At 38.9% G+C, this 18354-nt stretch overlaps 1 protein-coding gene across 1 annotated transcript; it reads left to right on the forward strand.

The window, feature by feature from the left end:
* The first annotated feature begins 4241 nt into the window (after window positions 1-4241).
* LOC103050349 (vomeronasal type-2 receptor 26-like) lies at window positions 4242-16522 on the forward strand. Its single transcript, XM_088144027.1, has 6 exons — window positions 4242-4385; window positions 6020-6871; window positions 8172-8219; window positions 9399-9626; window positions 10698-10824; window positions 15624-16522. Exons 1-6 carry the CDS (start codon window positions 4242-4244, stop codon window positions 16520-16522), a joined length of 2298 nt encoding a protein of 765 aa, XP_088000153.1.
* Window positions 16523-18354: the final 1832 nt, after the last annotated feature.

Raw genomic sequence — 18354 nt, forward strand, 5'->3', positions numbered from 1 at the left:
AAAAATATATGAGGAACTTGGACTTAAAGGACACAATTATACAAAATCTGGAGAATGGAAAAGTTCTCTCTACCATTGAGACTTTTGGATAAAGTCTGAAATTCAGTCACATTTTTTTTGTTTGTTTTTATGTTATTGACAGAAGATGATAGACATCTGGGTTTAACCTTGCCTGACCATTACAAGGATGAGATTCTAAAATGGGATGGGGCGTGGGGGTAAGGGCAGGGAATGGGACTGTTCAGGGATCTTGTCCATAACACTATCCACACTGCACTTGGGTTCTGGAAAGTGTAAGGTTCAAGAGGGATATGTGGTGTCACCACTTGTAGGCAGTATGTAGAAAGGCAGGCAGTAAATTCTTGAATACTCACCAGTGGTGGTGGAATTAATAGAAGTGTGTGTGTGTGGGGGGGGAATACCTTAGTGGTATGAAAAGAAGAGGACTGTTATTTATTTATATTCAGAACCCTATCTGCTTCGGCTGGTGTGGGTCTTCCAGGCTGTATGGCCATGTTCTGGAAGTTTTGTTTCCTAACATTTCGCCAGCACCTGTGACTGGCATCTTCAGAGTGCAGGAACACAGACAGGAGCAGTTCTCTCTGTGCCCAGCTGCTCCTGTCTGTGCTCCTGCACTCTGAAGATGCCAGTCATAGGTGCTGGCGAAACGTTAGGAAACAAAACTTCCAGAACATGGCCACACAGCCCGGAAGACCCACACCAGCCATCGTATGCCAGCCATGAAAGCCTTCGACAATACCTATCTGCTTCCTTTTGCAATATTTTTCCTCTTTACATCAGGCACCAAACTCCATCATTCAGTCCTAAATGTTCATCAGCTTACTGTGGCACAAAGACTCCCCAATTACTATGTCCTGTGGAACAGTTCCAAGTTGTCCTGTCATGGAAAAATTATAGTTCTTTGGAGGTTGAGTGACCCCTTTCCTCATATGGAAAGACTCCTGCTTCATCATATCTCCTGACTCTTAGGACCTGCATCACAAATCAGCTGCAAACTTTATCTGTAGAAATATGAGTGGTATGGAAATGCCCAGATTGTTAGAAGCTGTCTGGCATCTTGGACAAGCCATTTCCCAACCATATTTTTAATTTATCATTATGTATTATTTTAAAGAATTATATACCACTTTTCTTTACAGATAATCCCAAAACAATTTACATTTATCATGCAAACATGTCAGAATAAGAGTATAAGAAGAAGAAAAGCTACTGTATGTCATCTACGTAGAAATATGGAGATGTCGATGAGGTTCTTCATATTATGTATGTGATCTATCACTAAGTTATTACCATTTTCTAACTACTTGCTGATTTCTCCTGAACTCTGTCTCCATTGATAATACTATAATAGTTGTTATTGCCCTATACAACCACAGACTTGATTTTTTTTTCACTTAAGTAATCAAGGAAATAGTTATTATGCATACTCTGGATGCTTATTTCTGAAGTTTTGCAAAATAATTATTTCACAGACCCCAGAAAAAAGACAAGATTCCTGAACCTTCTTTCTGCTCAGCAGACCAAATGCATTTTCAATAAGGGGTTTGGAGCACACCCTTTCAAAATGAATGAAAAACAATAAAGATATTAAACATTAAGTATGCACCCAATGTGGTTTATGTACTGGATTCATTGCAATTAACTGTAATTAATTAATCAGGCTTTTATCCCCTCAATTCAAACAGGAACCAAGACCAACTAACTCCATCTAGAGTCAACCTGAGGTATTTTATGCTACAAAACATTTGTAGTTCTAAATAATAATCAATACAATCTATCCTGTAATTACCAGTATTACCATGATTGCTTTCATTCCTTCATTAAAGAGTGTCCACGGGCACCAGCAAAACTATTAAGATTAAATTGTGCTAAGAGTCTACCCTCTGCCATTCAGACGTGGGACAGCAAGAGAAATAAACAACATTTTCCTGAGACTTGGCACACCAACTTGTGCATCATCCTTTTTACTAAAGGAGTAGTTATCCAGTTCTTATGACACTCAAGTCTTTTTGACTACCACATCAAAGCTGGCTGAAAGACTTTCCAGAAATCAGATTTTAATGCAAGATTATAATGATACTAATGTTGCTAGCAATCCAGGTCCTTCTTCCTATTCTTCAGAAATATTACCATCCAGGGGAACTCAACATTGCTGGCATTATGTCTCAGAGTTATGCCTTTTTACACCCAATAACCTTTAAAACGACCCCTTCGCTGGATCTCTTTGATGATATCATGTAAGGAAGTTCTCAAATGACCTTAAGAGGTACCTTCATTAATAGAGTTTTGTTCTGATGAAGTAATAATGCATAATTTATAGTATGACATATTTCTTTTTTCTAGATTAAAGCGATAACAATCTATGCCATTTTAATTATTATGAAAAAGGTCATTGGTTTTTTAATAGTTTTTCTTCTCAGTGTCTTTAGTTTTACTTATGCTGGAAAGATAAAGCTGTTTTCTCTTATCTTGCCACCTGCTAAACATTTTTTGTTTGTTTTATGGCCAGTCGGGAAAGTTTTTTTTTCCCTATTAAAACACTTCCTGAGGCAGTCTTTTCCATAGCTTGAACAGTTCTTACCCTTAGAAGATTATTTCTGATGTGCAACCAAAAGCTGCTTTCCTGTAATTTAAACATGATGTTTCTTATCTTGTCTTTTGAAACAACTCTGAACATTTCAGCCATGTCTTCCCTATAACAGGCCTTCTGATACATGAAGGCACCTATGAGGTCGCCAATCTGTCTTCTCTTCTCTCATGGATACATACCCATGGATATTTGCCTTGTGCCTCTTGGTACACCAAATGTATTCTTTCTCTTAATTGAACACATGTAGATTCAAGAATTTGTAGGGGCAACACTTCAACTTTGTCTAGTCTCAGAAAAGGTAAGTTGGGTTGAAGTTGGTTAAGCCTTGGAAGGAAATTCAAGGGGAAAAGAAGTCCCATAACAAACTCAATAGCACACAACTGCTGTAATGTTGCTAAGAAAAGTACATGGGTACCTCGTTGTAGCAAGTGGGCACCTTTATATTAGGTAGAGGAGAGATTAAAAAAACACATACAGGTAGATATATGACTAAAGAAGTGCTTCTGTTGGGTTTATATGCAGAGAGAAAATAATAAAATAAAATTACAAGTTCACCAGGCATGATAAAATGACTGTTCATGCTGTCCACATTTCCAACATACATGTGGAGTACCTTTATACATTCTAGATAATTTTTTGGAGTCATATACCAATGGTGCATCATTTTATAAAAATTCTTTTAAATTCTATCTATCTATCTATCTATCTATCTATCTATCTATCTATCTATCTATCTATCTATCATATTTACAGTATATAGCTGCCCATCTCACATAAAGTGACTCTAAAGTAAATTAGAACATAGTGTGAATTTCAATCCTTTCAACAACATGTTTTCCTTCTGATCCAACAATATGTTATAACCAAAGTTCTTGGCCCATTTTATCATATGCTCTTTCATTTGTTCTTCTTCCATTTCAAATTTCAGCAAGAGTTTATACATTATAGGAATTACATACCTTCTGTTTCTTTTCTATAAAATGCTTTTTGTGCTGAGACCCATAAAGGCATTTTTGGGCACTGCCTGGGTTTATATCTATGCCATATTCTCAATATGGCACTTCTAAGATAGTGATTTCTAAAATCGACATTAACCTTAACTTTATTGTGCCATAGAAAATCTTGCCATCCAAAGCTCAGATTGTGCCCTTCTAGTTCTAAATTTATTTTATTTCTCAGTAACACCCACTCTTTCATCCAAACCAAACAGCAGGCTGCAAAATACAACTTCAAATGAGGCAATCCCAACTGTCCTCATTCCTTTGCATCTTGGAGGACTTCGTTTTTAACTGTTGGCTTTTCCCTTGCCATACAAACCTAGTTATATCTTTCTGCCATTGCTTCAGTAGTGCATCGGTTGTCAAAATAGGTATTGTTTGAAACAAAAACATTATTCTAGGCAATACATTCATTTTTATCATAGAGATTCTCCCCAATAATACATCATTTATTTGTTTGTTTGTTTGTTTGTTTGTTTGGTAGGGTTTTGGCTCAGAATTACCAACATATCCTGGCTTTGACATTTGCTGTAAAAGAAATCAATGAAAACCCACACATTTTGCCAAACATCACTGTAGGCTTCCAGATCTACAACAGTCATTTGAGTGCAAGCTGGACTTATCTTGCCTCGATGGAACTTCTCTCCACCTGGAAGAGGTTCATTCCAAACTACAAGTGTGATAGCAGGAACAATGCAGTTGCAGTCATCGGGGGACCTGACTCAAATGTCTGCCTCCATATGGCTCCCATCCTAGGAATCTACAAGATTCCACAGGTAGGTTCTTTTAGGTTTCCCTGGGCTTTCTCAGTGCCCAGCTTTGCTTCCTCAGTAACTGTATGTCACCACTCCTAAAAACTTAATTTTAACTGTTCTGTATTCATGCTTTTCTTTCCTTTCTCATGCATTGTTTGATTATGCATTGCTAGTTATACATGTTAATCATTACACTTTAGCAGTTGCATTGTGGATTTTTGTTTTGCTGTAATTTTTGTTGCTATTACATTTTTTTTTAAAAAAATTGGTTACTATGTTCATTTTGTACGTATAGTTATTTGACTACATTAAGTGGAAAAGCAGGATATATATTTCTGGAATTCATTAAAAACATAATTAAATAAACTATGTTTCATCACAAGCTTGCCATCTGAGCTTTATCTGAGTGGACTTTAAATATGAAGTGGACATTTGAGTTGGGTTAATATGTTCTGAATGCAAGGAGTGATCTAAAAGAGCAGGAAAATCTAGAAGGCAGAGTATAGTTCCACCTTGATCTAGTCAAGCAGTGTTTTGTAAGTAGGATTTTTTGACCCAAATATAGGTCCTGTAGTGGTGGGTTGAGGGCTGGAAAGCTATTCTGGGAGTTTTTTGTCCTGACATGTGGAAATATTCTCTTTGTCTCTGTCTCTATTTAGACTAGGAACTGCACTTACTATTGAGCACTCTACCAAGGATCACATTCCCCAGACTAAGACATAATGTAGTGTAACTTTAATTAACCATAATTTTAGTACAGTAATATGATTGCTTTCCAAGTAGTTAATAATCTCTCACTTAGTAGTTTTCCAAGTAGTTAATACTTTCCCCCTCTCTCAGTGAGTAAATTTCTCACAATCACATTTTAAAAAATACAGTTCAGTACCATTTTCTGAAGTGGTTCTGAGTATTGCAACCAGGCTGTTAAATTCCTGGTCTTCAATGCAAGAACTGCAGTGAAAGATTATACAACGCTATCAGTTGATTTCAGTCAGATTGGCATATATATAAATATATATATCAAAATTATTCTTCCAAACTTTGGAGAGGTTGTCAAAAAAAAAGGGGGGGTCATTTTTTTTTTTTCATTTGTGGTGTTCATGCTTTTGATGTAACAATTTTGGGGAAATAAGTATCATCACTTAACAAATAATTGAATGCTCCCCAGAGTTAGGTTTACTGCATTTATTTACAGGACCACACCACAAGCTTAAAAATAATTAACTTATTATCTATTTAATTTCAGCAGCTAAAATAATAAATGTCCAACATTGGAAAACTTTAGATAACGTAACAGTTGAGACGTGGTTTAACAAGGCTTCTTTAATTGCCACATTAGGGGAAAAAAACACAGATAAAGTTAAAATAATGAGACATCAGAGGGAGACACCACAATTTTATCAAATTTGGATGGATTTTATGATTTACCTCAATAGCAATAGATTATAATATGATCATACTTTACATATATGGTAAATGTTTACATGTACAGTACCTGCCTCTTTATTTACATTTTAGTAGATTTTTTTCAATTTTTTTTCTCTATGCATCTTGGATAGATGTTAATTTCTGTATGTGTGTGCATATATACATACACACCCACATACATACATGTGTATTTTGCAAACCTGCTCTCCTTTTCAAATCTCCTTTAGCTCGTGTATGGTTCTTCTCCAGTGTTGGACAACAAATATCAGGAAGCTTTTGCCCAACAGATGTTTCCAAACTGGAGCCATCAGTACAATGGGATTCTTCACTTACTTCTGTATTTCAGGTGGACATGGATTGGGGTGCTTTATATTGATGATGACAATGGGAAGAGGTTTGTGAAGAATGTCCTTCCCTTTTTTTCTCAGAATGGCATTTGCTTTGATTTCATTCAAAAATTCCCCAAACACAGTTTTTCTAGTGACACACTTAAACTTGTAACAAAGGGGATTGAAACATATAAGATAACTGAGCGAAACACCTACAATGTCTTGTTCATACATGGCGAACTACAGACAATGCTAGTTTTCAGAGTCCTGATAGCATTTTCAGAATATGATAGATCAGTTAAGTCTGAAAGTAAAGTTTGGATCATGACAGCCCAGATGGACTTCACATCCCTCCCTTTTCAGAGGAATACAGACATAGACTTCATCCATGGTGCTCTTGCTTTGGCAATTCACTCTGAGGAGATATTGGGATTCCAGAAATTTCTTCAGACCAGAAAACCTAGCTCAGAAAAAGAAGATGGTTTTCTCCAGCTATTTTGGGAAAGTGTATTTGGATGCTCCTTGTCTACCCCAAACCTGAAAGATATATCTGAGAGCACCTGCACCAGGGAGGAAAAACTGGAGACTCTCCCTGGATCTGTTTTTGAAATGAGGATGACTGCCCACAGCTACAGTATCTACAATGCGGTCCATGCTGTGGCACATGCCTTGCACGTCATGCATTTGATGAATTCCAAACAGCACACATTGTTAAAACAGCAGAAGCTTCTCAATCAACATTCATGGCAGGTAAAACCCAAAGGGGAAATAAATGTGTAACACATTTGAAGCTATTTAGAAAATAAGGTGTTAGAATGCATGAAGGTCTTTCTTCCCTTCTATTTCACCAACAGTCTTCCATGGCTTTGGACTTCAAATGCTTTGGTGATGCCTGTTGACAGCATTTGCTGTTGTATTGCTTTTGATTTAATTTCTTATGCCTAATGGATGAGATACGGTTGAGTACAAAGAACAGTTCACTCCAGTTCTCAGATTCATGTTAAATGATGAGTAGAATGTTTATTATGTCTACTTTAATGGCTTAATGAACATTAGCAATTCTAGCCCTGTTAGGAATGCCATATTGGGTTGGCTTCCTTCATGAATTGTTAGGATCAAGAAAGGTGACCTGTTCAGTTTGTTTGTTTTTTTCCTTCTCTCTGAACTTGATATTATTGAATGAAAGCTAGAGCGGAATTGCAACCCTAACCAAACCAAGGATAAAGTTTGCCATTTTTGTTTAATGGAGAAATATTAGCCATTGCATCATCATCATCATCATCATCATCGTCATCGTCATTGTCATCATCGTCGTCATCATCATCATCCCTTAATTAATATGCTGCTCACCTCCAGATGGCTTTAAATTGTTCACAGCAAGAAAAGAGAAGTTAAAAACAACAAAACAGTAACAAGCAATACACATGATCATGGCAAGGGTAGATTCTAACCAGCAGAGTAGATCCTAAAGCAAAGAAGAAGAAGAAGAAGAAGAAGAAGAAGAAGAAGAAGAAGAAGAAGAAGAAGAAGAAGAAGAAGAAGAAGAAGAAGAAGAAGAAGAAGAAGAAGAAGATGATTTTAATGCACTGCCCAGGATGCATTCCAACTGTAATAAAATATGATCAGATAAGATGTGAACAGCAATGAAAATTACATGAAATAAAACAACATGAAATGAAACATGGAATGAAAACAAGAATAAAATCAATCTGTACCACAATATATTTACAATCACGACTAATATAATCTTTTACGATTATAAAAACTTAAACCTACCTGCCATATAACTTTTCTAATAACATTTATACTAAAACAGCCTTACTGTGATGGAATGGAATTATGAAGGCCAGGCTCAGGGAAATAAACATGTTCTTAGTCCCCAGAAGAGCATGGGAGGAACAAGAGGATGAGACTGGCACCTCCCTGAGGAATTCACACTGTTGTGGCTGGCTGACTTGGGAGATGGGGTTTGAGTCTGGGAAGATTGATGTCAGGCCTAGCCCAAGGAACTCCAAGAGACAATCCAAATTCAGTTCATCTATATTATTAGTTACAACCTTTTGCAAGAATCTTCCCAGACTCAAACCCCATCTCCCAAGTCAGCCAGCCACAACAGTGTGAATTCCTCAGGGAGGTGCCAGTCTCATCCTCTGGTAGCTCCCATGCTCCTCTGACGAGCTAAGAAAATGTTTATCTCTCTGAGCCTGGCCTTCATAATTCCATTCCATCACACCTATCACCATTCTCAGCATCTATTTTCAATCCCTTCCCCCCAAACGGTATGCTTGATTGAATAAACACAGTTTCAGATCCTTCTTAAATATGTCTAGGCATATGTGGAGCCAAATTAACCTAATTTCCCCTAATGCTGTCTCCCAAAGCAAAAGTTTTACTTCTTTATGGAAGCTCATTAGGGAGAAGTAGTTTTTATATATGAGGGCCAATTGTTCCATGATACAGGGGATGCCACTGAGAAGGCTGTGCCACAAGATCCCTATATCTGAAACTCCTTTGGAAAGATCCTTAGCAAGACCTGTCTCCCAGATCTTCCTCAACTGGGAATGAGAACACTTGAAATGTTTAGGATTCAGAAAAGCTACAAGTTTTATCTAATTGCATGGATCTGATATCTGTAACAACTTGGATGTCCTTACAGTCATAGAGACTTCCGGTGCTACAATATCAAGACAGTTTAGTAGAATGCATCTCATATTTGCCTGACAGGCTCAACCCATCCCTGGATTAGTTCCTGAAAATCCCATACTGAAACCTCCTCAACTGGAAAATCTGTCAGAATGACACAAAACAAGACAATGTGGAAGCTTTATTTCACTCTTTAGAAATGAGAGGCTCTGTGGCTTCAAAAAGGGTGTTTTTCTGAAAGCATAACCAATGCAAAGGACCCCTTCAGTGTTTTCAGTAATGAAAGATTCAGTAAAGCTATTACTATTGATCATGGAGACATGGTTTCATTAATGAACAACAGTAGGTGATCACCTCTGTTTGTACCTCTTGCATTTATTCTTTCTTTCTTTCTTTCTTTCTTTCTTTCTTTCTTTCTTTCTTTCTTTCTTTCTTTCTTTCTTTCCTTCCTTCTTTCTTTCTTTCTTTCTTTCTTTCTTTCTTTCTTTCTTTCTTTCTTTCTTTCTTTCTTTCTTTCTTCCTTCCTTCCTTCCTTCCTTCCTCCCTTCCTTCTTTTGAAAGAAATAGTTAAATATAGCATATGCATCTCTTACTAAATAATGATCCTTATGAATTTTCTTGCTTTATATCCTAGTTGCATCACTTTCTAAGAAAAGTTTCATTTAACAACAGTGCTGGAGAAAAGATTTCTTTTGACCAAAATGGTGAAAGAATAGCTGCATTTGATATTATCAACTGGGTGACATTTCCAAACCAATCTTTTCTTAGAGTCAAAGTTGGAAAGATAGACCCACATGTGTCCTCAAATATGTCATTCACTATCAATGAGGAAAACATTGTATGGCCTAAGAAGTTCAATCAGGTATGGGTTAATGCATTTGTTCTGGTGTTTCCAGATGTTTTCACCAAAGGGAAAAAGTGGTTTGCTCAAAGCCCGCCCTAACATTAGTCAGCGTGACTGTAGTAATATCTCCCAAGTGTCAGTCCTGAGCTCCCCAATTGTTAGTTGAGGACAAAACTGGTTATTCTTTTTTCCAATAGTCCTAAAACAACAATCCATCTTGGTTGCAATAGACAATATTATCTCATTACTAGGGTTCAACTATATTTTCCTTGTGATTTTTGCTGGCTTAGGTACCTCAAATGGGAAATTGAGGACAAGACGCTGTCACAATCTTTTCTCAAAATGAAAATGTCTTGGGCTAGCCCTGAGATATGAATCAAATCTGGTGTTGGTAATATCTCTCAGACTTGTCAATTAAGCAATATTTATTCAGGCCATGATTTTCTATTTTTAATATTCATCTAGCAAAAGAATTGCAGCTACCCTTTGGCATCAGATTCCTCAAGATTTTCAGAAAGTAAAAAAGAAAAAAATGCAATGGCAAATTCTAATGGGATATAGTTTTAAAAAATGAAAAGTAGTATAAGATGAGGAAGAATAGCAAAACAGAGCCAAACTATAGTCAGCAATAGATTCAAAAAACACACCATTATTGTGTTGTAGTTAAGCCTTTGGACTAGAACCAGGTTCTAGAGATAAAGGTTCAAGTCCATACTCAACCACAAAACCCCACTGGATATACTGGATATTCTCTCTCAGTCCAATCTATCCTACTGGCTTGTTGCTATGGGGATAAAATGATGTATGATCCACATGTAAGTCACTTTGAACTTCTGGAGAAAAGGTAGGATATAAAAAAATGAAGGTAGATAAATCCTTGAGAAAATTCCTGGAGTGGAAAATGGATTTATCAGCATGTAAAACTCAAACTACGGCAGAACTATCAACACCCTGCTACATAAATGATACACTTTTAATATTTACTACATCCAGTTCCTAACTATACATCTGAAAATACTACACAGGCTCTCTACACATATCATTTGCATGTTACTGCATTCTACTTTTTTTTTTTTTTTTTATGCATAGACCAGCCCTATTTCAACATGCAATGACAACTGCCTTGAAGGTTTTAGTAAGAGAAACAAGGAAGGGCTGCCATTTTGCTGCTACGATTGCTTTCGTTGTCCAAAAGGGAAGATTTCAAATCAGAAGGGTAAGACCCATAATGTTTGATTTGTTACAAATATTTGCTGTGTGAGACTGAGATAGATACAGATACAGATGCTCAGGGAGGGGTAGTACCTCTGGTGGAGGGGCCTGCCATGCCCTTTTTAGGGCTGGTCGTTCACCTTGGGTCCCCATCTGGTGCTCAGATCCCACCTGTCGCTCCAAGTAGCTGTAACATGCACAGCAGCCACACCATGGTACACCGTTTCAGCAGATAAGCCAAACCAGGTGAGGGTAGCCAATGGTCTTTGACCCTCTCAAAGTAGAGGATTTGTCTAACCCGGTGTGTGAAGTCTGGCCCTGGCAGATTGAGTGAAGGAGACTGATCAATAGTCCAATAGTCAAGAAGGCCGGCCAAGCAGGTATTGTAGAGTGCTAAGAGCACAAGACCCTTAGATGTCCTGGTCATGCACTGCAGTGGAAGAGGACCCCAGCCGTAACAGTTGGCCATGCCACTGGCCTAAGATCTCTTATGTTGAGAGAGTGGGGCTACTCCTGTGCAATGACTCCTCCACTTAAAACTCCATCACGCACAGGTTTCTGTTGTGCAATTCATCTTCATCTACAACCCATCTGCAATTCATCTGTCCAAACCTATTTCGCTGAGCCCTGTGGAGATGGTGGAGTGGCAAAACAACAGGTAGAGGTGATCACTGGTAGTTGTAGTCACAAACCTGCACATGGCAACCTTTGGACCGGTGGTCATTCGTCTGAGTTCCCAAGGCAGCAGAGATGTCCGGCAGCATCCAAGGTGACTGAGCAGCCCTTCTAGGATAGTACTGTCCACCCTAACATGAGGGAGGGGATTAGAAAAAGTATCCTAAACATTGCCTGACCCACAACATCTGGCCAGCTAACTACAGTTGGCAGATCATCTCCTTGGCAGTTGAGTATCAAGAGAATCAAATCAAAGAAAACTCATCTTTGGAGCTGGAGCCTGGAACGTCCACACCTTGCTGGATAGAGACCAGGTGTCAAAGACGAACAGCACTCATAGCAGCCAAACTTCACTGTTATAGCATTGACATCACTGTACTCAGTGAAACCAGGTTTGAAGATGAGGGTTACAGAAAGCAGCAAGTGAATATATGTTCTTTTGGAAAGGGAAAGCACAGACTGACAACAGTACTCATGGAGTAGGTTTTGCAATCAAAGCTATTCTGCTAAAGAACATCTCTACTGTTCCCACTGGAATAAATGAATGTATTATGAAGTTCTGCTTTCCTCTCAGCAAGTCCCGGTACATCACCTTTGTCAGTGTCTATGCACCAACTCTCATGAGTGCAGACAAAGACAAGGAAGGTTTCTACAAGTACCTGGGCCAGATTATTTGAACGACCCTCACCAGCAACAAACTCATCATACTAGACAACTTCAGTGCTAGGGTGGGGACAGACAGTGGCAACTGGAATGGAGTCTTGGGGTGGAAAAACTAAACAGCAACAGCCTGCTGCTTCTGAGCAAGTGTGCTGAGCACAACCTGTGCATCACTAACGTGATGTTCAGACTTGCAAAGAAGTACAGAACTAACCCAGGTCCAAACTCTGGCACCTATTTGACTATGTCATAGGACATCAGCGTGACCTTAAAGATGTCACCATCATCCAAGCCATGCGAAGTGCTGAGTGCTGGACAGATCACAGGCTGGTCTGGTTGGTCCTCAACCTGCACATAGCCCCTTTATATCGTAAGCAACCAAGAACTGTCAAAATGTCATTCAACATTGGCGGAATGCAAGACCCCAAGCCAAGTCTAATGTTTTCAAGATGTACTTAATGAAAAACTCTCCAGCAATTTACCACTTGTAGGAACCTGTTCTGAAAAGTGGACACAGTTTAAAGATGTCATCATGCAGACTGCAACAACTGTACTTGGACGAAAAACATGGACACGTCAAGACCGGTTTGATGAAAACCACAAGACCCTTTCAGCAGCCCTCCAGTCCACGAACAAGGCCTAGGCAGTCTGGCAGAATGACCCATCATCTGACTCAAAGAAAGACAAGTTTAAATACCTGCAGTCCAAAGTACAAGCAGAACTGTGAGAAATGCAGGACAAGTGGTGGCAGAGAAAGGCTAGTGGAATGCTATGCAGACATGCCTGCCACCAGAGAGTTCTTCAGCACTGTAAAGTCAGTTTATGGCTCTTCTAAATCAGGATGCTCCCCCTTGCTATCATCTGATGGGTAAAGCCTGATCAAAGACCAGGAAGGACTGAAAAACCACCGGGTTGAACACTTTTCCAACCTATTCAATAGGCCGTCTACAGTTGATCCTGATGTCTTACAGCAGATTCCTCAGCTGCCAGTCTTGGATGCCCTAGACCTGCCACCTTCTACTGATCAGATCAAGAAAGCTATCTTGTAGATGAACTCAAATAAAGTAACAGGGCAGGATGGCATTCCTGCTGAGATCTACAAAGCACTAGACCCAAACACCTTACAGGCATTCCAAGACATCTTGGAAGACATCTGGTTCACAGAGGAGATGCCTTTCGACTTCCACAATGCCCTAATCATGGGTCTCTATAAAAATAAGGGAAGCAAATCAGACGGTGGAAACTACAGGGGTATCTCACTGCTGTCCATCTTAGGCAAGATTTTGCCCACATTCTCCTGAACAGACTTGTCACTGTCTCTGAAATGAACCTCCCAGAGGCACAGTGTGGCTTTCAGCCAATACAAAGTACAGCAGACATGATATTTGCCATGAGACAAGTTCAGGAAAAGTGCATTGAGCAGGATAAACCTTTTTATTCTGTTTACATTGACCTGAAGGCATTTGACACTGTAAATAGGGAGGCTCTCTGGACTATCCTGAGATGTTATGGATGCCCAAGGAAATTTGTGAAGTTGATTCAGCTACTGCATGACGGAATGACAGGACAGGTCCTTTACAATGGTGATACGTCAGTTGTATTTGCCACTTCCAATGGGGTGAAGCAAGGTTGTGTGCTAGCCTGTTCAATACATTCTTCACTTGCATGTTGTCATGTGCTGTCCAAGGTCTAAAGAAGGGAGAGTATACCAGGTGCTGATTGGATGGCTCTCTCTTTGACCTTCACCATTGGAATACTGGGAGGAAGTGCCTCCATACAGTCATTCAATAAACTCTCTTTGCTGATGATTGTGCACTCCTGTGATTTACAGTTAATGCTGAACAATTTCTCAGATGCTACTATGTTCTTTGGCCTGACTATCAGGCTGAACAAGACTGAAATACTTTACCAGCCTGTGTAAACAGCTTCAGATACTTGGGAAGCATCATCTTGAGTGATGGGTCTTTGGACAAAGAAATTGATTCCAGGATCAGCAAGGCCAGTCAGGCTCTGGGGCAGCTGTATACTAGAGTGCTCAATCAACACAACATTCATATCTCCACAAAGCTGAAAATCTACAGAGCTTTGCTTTAACTCTTCTCTCCTATATGGATATGAGTCCTGGACTCTGTACTGATGTCACATCAAACAATGAGAAATTTCATATGTGCTCTCTCCGCTCCATCCTTGGCATTCATTGGCAAGATTATGTCTCCAACATGGAGGTCTTGGATATGTCAAAGTCCATCTGCATTGAGTCCTTCATTATCAGAGCCCAGATGCGGTGGGTGGGACACATCATCAGAATAGACAACCACTGTATGCCTTGCCAGTTGCTCTACAGTGTACTGGAGGCTGGGAAGAGACCTCAAGGTTGCCCATACAAGTGCTACAAAGATGCTGTGAAGGAAACCCTATGCTACTGAGACATCCAACCAAGGGAACTAGAAGCTATGGAAGCTGACAGAACCCACTGGCGAGCCCTGTGCTATGAAGCCTCCACCAGCTTTGAAGACAGGTGCTACCAAAAACTGATAGAAAACTGTGAGCAGCATCACAGAACAACACCCACAGCTATTACAACAATGGACTTCCAGACTGCAGCTGCAAAGCCACCTCCATGTCCACAGACGAACTGCATAACAGCGTGTCTTCTTTGAACCTGGAGGACTACAGATAGATAGATAGACATAGACATAGACATAGACATAGACATAGACATAGACATAGACATAGACATAGACATAGACATAGACATAGACATAGACATAGACATAGACATAGATGTAAGAGCCAGTTTGGTGTAGTGGTTAGGGCACCAGGCTAAACCCCAGGAGACTGTGAGTTCGAGTCCCACCTTAGGTATGAAATCAGCTGGGTGACTTTGACTCTCTGAGTCTTAAGAAGAAGGCAATGGCAAACCTCTTCCAAAAATCTTTAGCGACTAGTCCAGGCAGTCACCAGGTGTCAACACTGATTTGAAGATACTCCCCCTCTTTCACACACACACACACAACGCACACACAAATACATACAATATATTGATAAGATATATGCAAGGTACAATGTTGACCTTCTATTTGAACAGTTGTTCAGTTAAATCATGCAGATGAAGATATAGTCCTATAACCTTTGACATATGAATGGTTTTGTTTTGTGTGTATTGTTAAAGCCAGGTTACAAATATAAAATCAAGAAAATGCATAATATAAAACAGACAGAAGAAGATGTCAAGGATATATGTCCTTAAGAATTCATGAATTTTCCCCTGTGGCATTGCAGAAATATGATAGTGACTCATACAATGGGGTTACTAAGTATTCAAATTTCTAAACCAATAGTTCCCAGCCAATAACATGATTCAGTGATGGAGAAGGCTGAAGATGTCTGTTTTATATGCATCCTAATTGATTTCATTAGGACTTTTGCAATTTTACACATTAATTGCAGCCATGAATTCTCTTTCAGACATGGTTGATTGTGTTCAGTGCCCAGAAGGACAGTTTCCAAACCATGACCAGGATGGATGTCTTCTGAAAGAAATAACTTATCTGTCTTACAAAGAACCTTTAGGCATTAGTTTGGCCATTCTTGCTCTCTTCCTTGTTTTAATCACAGCATTGGTGCTTGGAATTTTCATGAAGTACCAAGACACTCCCATTGTCAAAGCCAACAACCGGAATCTCACTTATGTTTTCCTTATTTCTCTCCTGCTCTCATTCTTTTGTGCTTTACTCTTCATTGGCCAGCCCAAGAAGGTGACATGTCTTCTTCAACAAAGTGCTTTTGGCATCATCTTTACAATTGCTGTGTCATGTGTCTTGGCCAAAACTGTCATTGTGGTTCTAGCTTTTAAAGCCACCAAGCCAAATTCCAAAATAAGGAAGTGGGTGGGGAAACCCCTGGCCAACTCCATTGTGTTTTCCTGCTCTTTTGTTCAAATAATTATTTGTATGACATGGTTGGCTACTGCTCCTCCATTCCCAGATTTTGACGTGCATTCTTTACCTGAAGAAATTCTACTTGAATGTAATGAAGGTTCAAATGTCATGTTCTACTGTGTCCTCAGCTTTATGGGTTTCTTGGCTGTTGTGAGCTTCATAGTAGCTTTTTTAGCCAGGACACTGCCTGATACTTTTAATGAAGCCAAATTTATCACCTTCAGCATGCTGATTTTCTGCACTGTTTGGTTGTCTTTTTTCCCAGCCTATTTAAGTACCAAGGGGAAATATATGGTAGCTGTGGAGATCTTCTCCATCTTGTCCTCCAATGCTGGGCTACTGATTTGTATCTTTCTTCCAAAAATCTATATCATTTTGATGAAACCTGAGTTAAATAATAGGGAACAGCTAAGAATAAAGCATTAAAGACTTTAATATTTATGGCATTCAGCTAACTAATTCAAAAAGCATATAGATTCTAACCAAGGAATGGGATAGATCAATCATAATTAGTTTTTTCTTTAGCTTCAGTGAGTTTTTGACAATAATTTATGTAGTCAGTTCTATGTATATAGATGCCACTTCTAGCATCTAGCTGCCTATATGAAAGTTTAAAATTAATACAAAATGGGATGCCTGTACTAGGTTCACCTCTTTTACTCCCTAGCCTTAGAGTGTTTATATAGCAGGTATGCAGTGGTGGGAGGATATAATTGTCCATAGATACAGTTTCTTATGTGAGTCTAGATTTAAAGTCACAGATCATGTGAACAGCTTCAAACTGGATCAAGTGACTGTGGCTACATTGGTCTTATAGACTTCCCAGCTAAGTACCTGGAGATCAGGGGAGGAAAGAAACAGACTTATGTCCTTGGATCTATTATCTGTGCAGTTTTAAATATTCACACAGATCAGGTCTTATGAAGTCAATGGGCTTTACTCCAGGAAACTATTGATAAGACTGTACCTTCAGCATGTTTGTCCAGTGTCCATTTTTTTCCTGTTGTGGTTGATTATTGATAGCTTGACTGATTCATTCATTCATTCATTCATTCGAGTCAATAAGTGACTCATTTTGCTTTATTGAAATGTGACACTCAATTAACAATCCTGTATTTATTTATTTAGACTAACAAAGTGTTTAAATCCCAGGTGGCTGTAAGTGGCATATACTCCAATACAGTAATAAAAAATTAAAACAAAACAGATGATGATGATGATGATGATGATGATGACCATCACATTCAGCACCATGCTGAGGAAATACACTCTCAGTAACAATCAACCACCCACCATTTTATCAGTGCCCAAAGGCTTTCTGAAATAACCAAGAGTTAGTGGCTTTCTTAAATGCCAGCAGAGTTCATGCTGAGTAGGATGGAATCCTGTTCCAAAAGAGAAGGGTTTTCTGAAACTATTCCTGGAGGAAGGAGAGAACTATGGCAAAAGAGTGTCCCCATTCTTAACTCCCGGAGGTGGTCCAAAAGGCAGCTAAGAGATCAAGTAGGCCATTCAGAAGAACAACAAATGTGGTCTTGGTTTAATACCCTAGCCTGATTCCCAGACAGAAATTGGTCCTGATAATCTGTGTCTTCTAGGGCTTTCATAACTGCATATCTACAACTTTCCTCAGAAAGAGGAAGTTGGAGATTCTTTTATAATTATCCAAAACAACTGGACTGAGCAATGGCTTCATGAGGAAGGGCACATATTTACTTTCCGTTCTCCACATTATGTCAAAAATAAATGCAATAATAGATCAAAAGTTTTCCTCCAATGTAACAACCATAGACCTTCTGCCACCTTTATATTTTGTTTCATAATTCCATCAAATTTTATACATTTACTCACCATAATATTTATACAACTAATGCCTAACTACAATACAGCCAAGCAGGAGATGCCATGCATTCTGCACATACACTATTTGCTTCCAAAGAATGTAAAAGACTAGATATAAAATGAGGAGCTGACTATCTATAATTCCATTAAAATATAAAGGAACCAAAAAACAACCAATGCCAAAGAAACAAAGAATAAGGTGATAAAGGATGAAAAATACAAGAGTCCAAACCAGAAAAAAAAGTAAGCTTGCACCACTAGAAGATCTGAAGGACCAGGTTTGGGACAGATCATTATGGAGAAATTCTATTTATGTAACCGCTAAGCGTCAACACTGATTTGATACTGCATCATCATTATTAATCTTAAATGCCAGAGGCTATCAACTGTCAAAAATAGCTTCAGTTTTAGTATTA

The sequence above is a fragment of the Python bivittatus genome, unplaced genomic scaffold (genome assembly GCF_059951505.1).
Source record: "Python bivittatus isolate LINGU-HERP-01145 unplaced genomic scaffold, Pbiv_v1 ctg000430_np1212, whole genome shotgun sequence".
Classification (NCBI taxonomy): Eukaryota; Metazoa; Chordata; class Lepidosauria; order Squamata; family Pythonidae; genus Python; species Python bivittatus.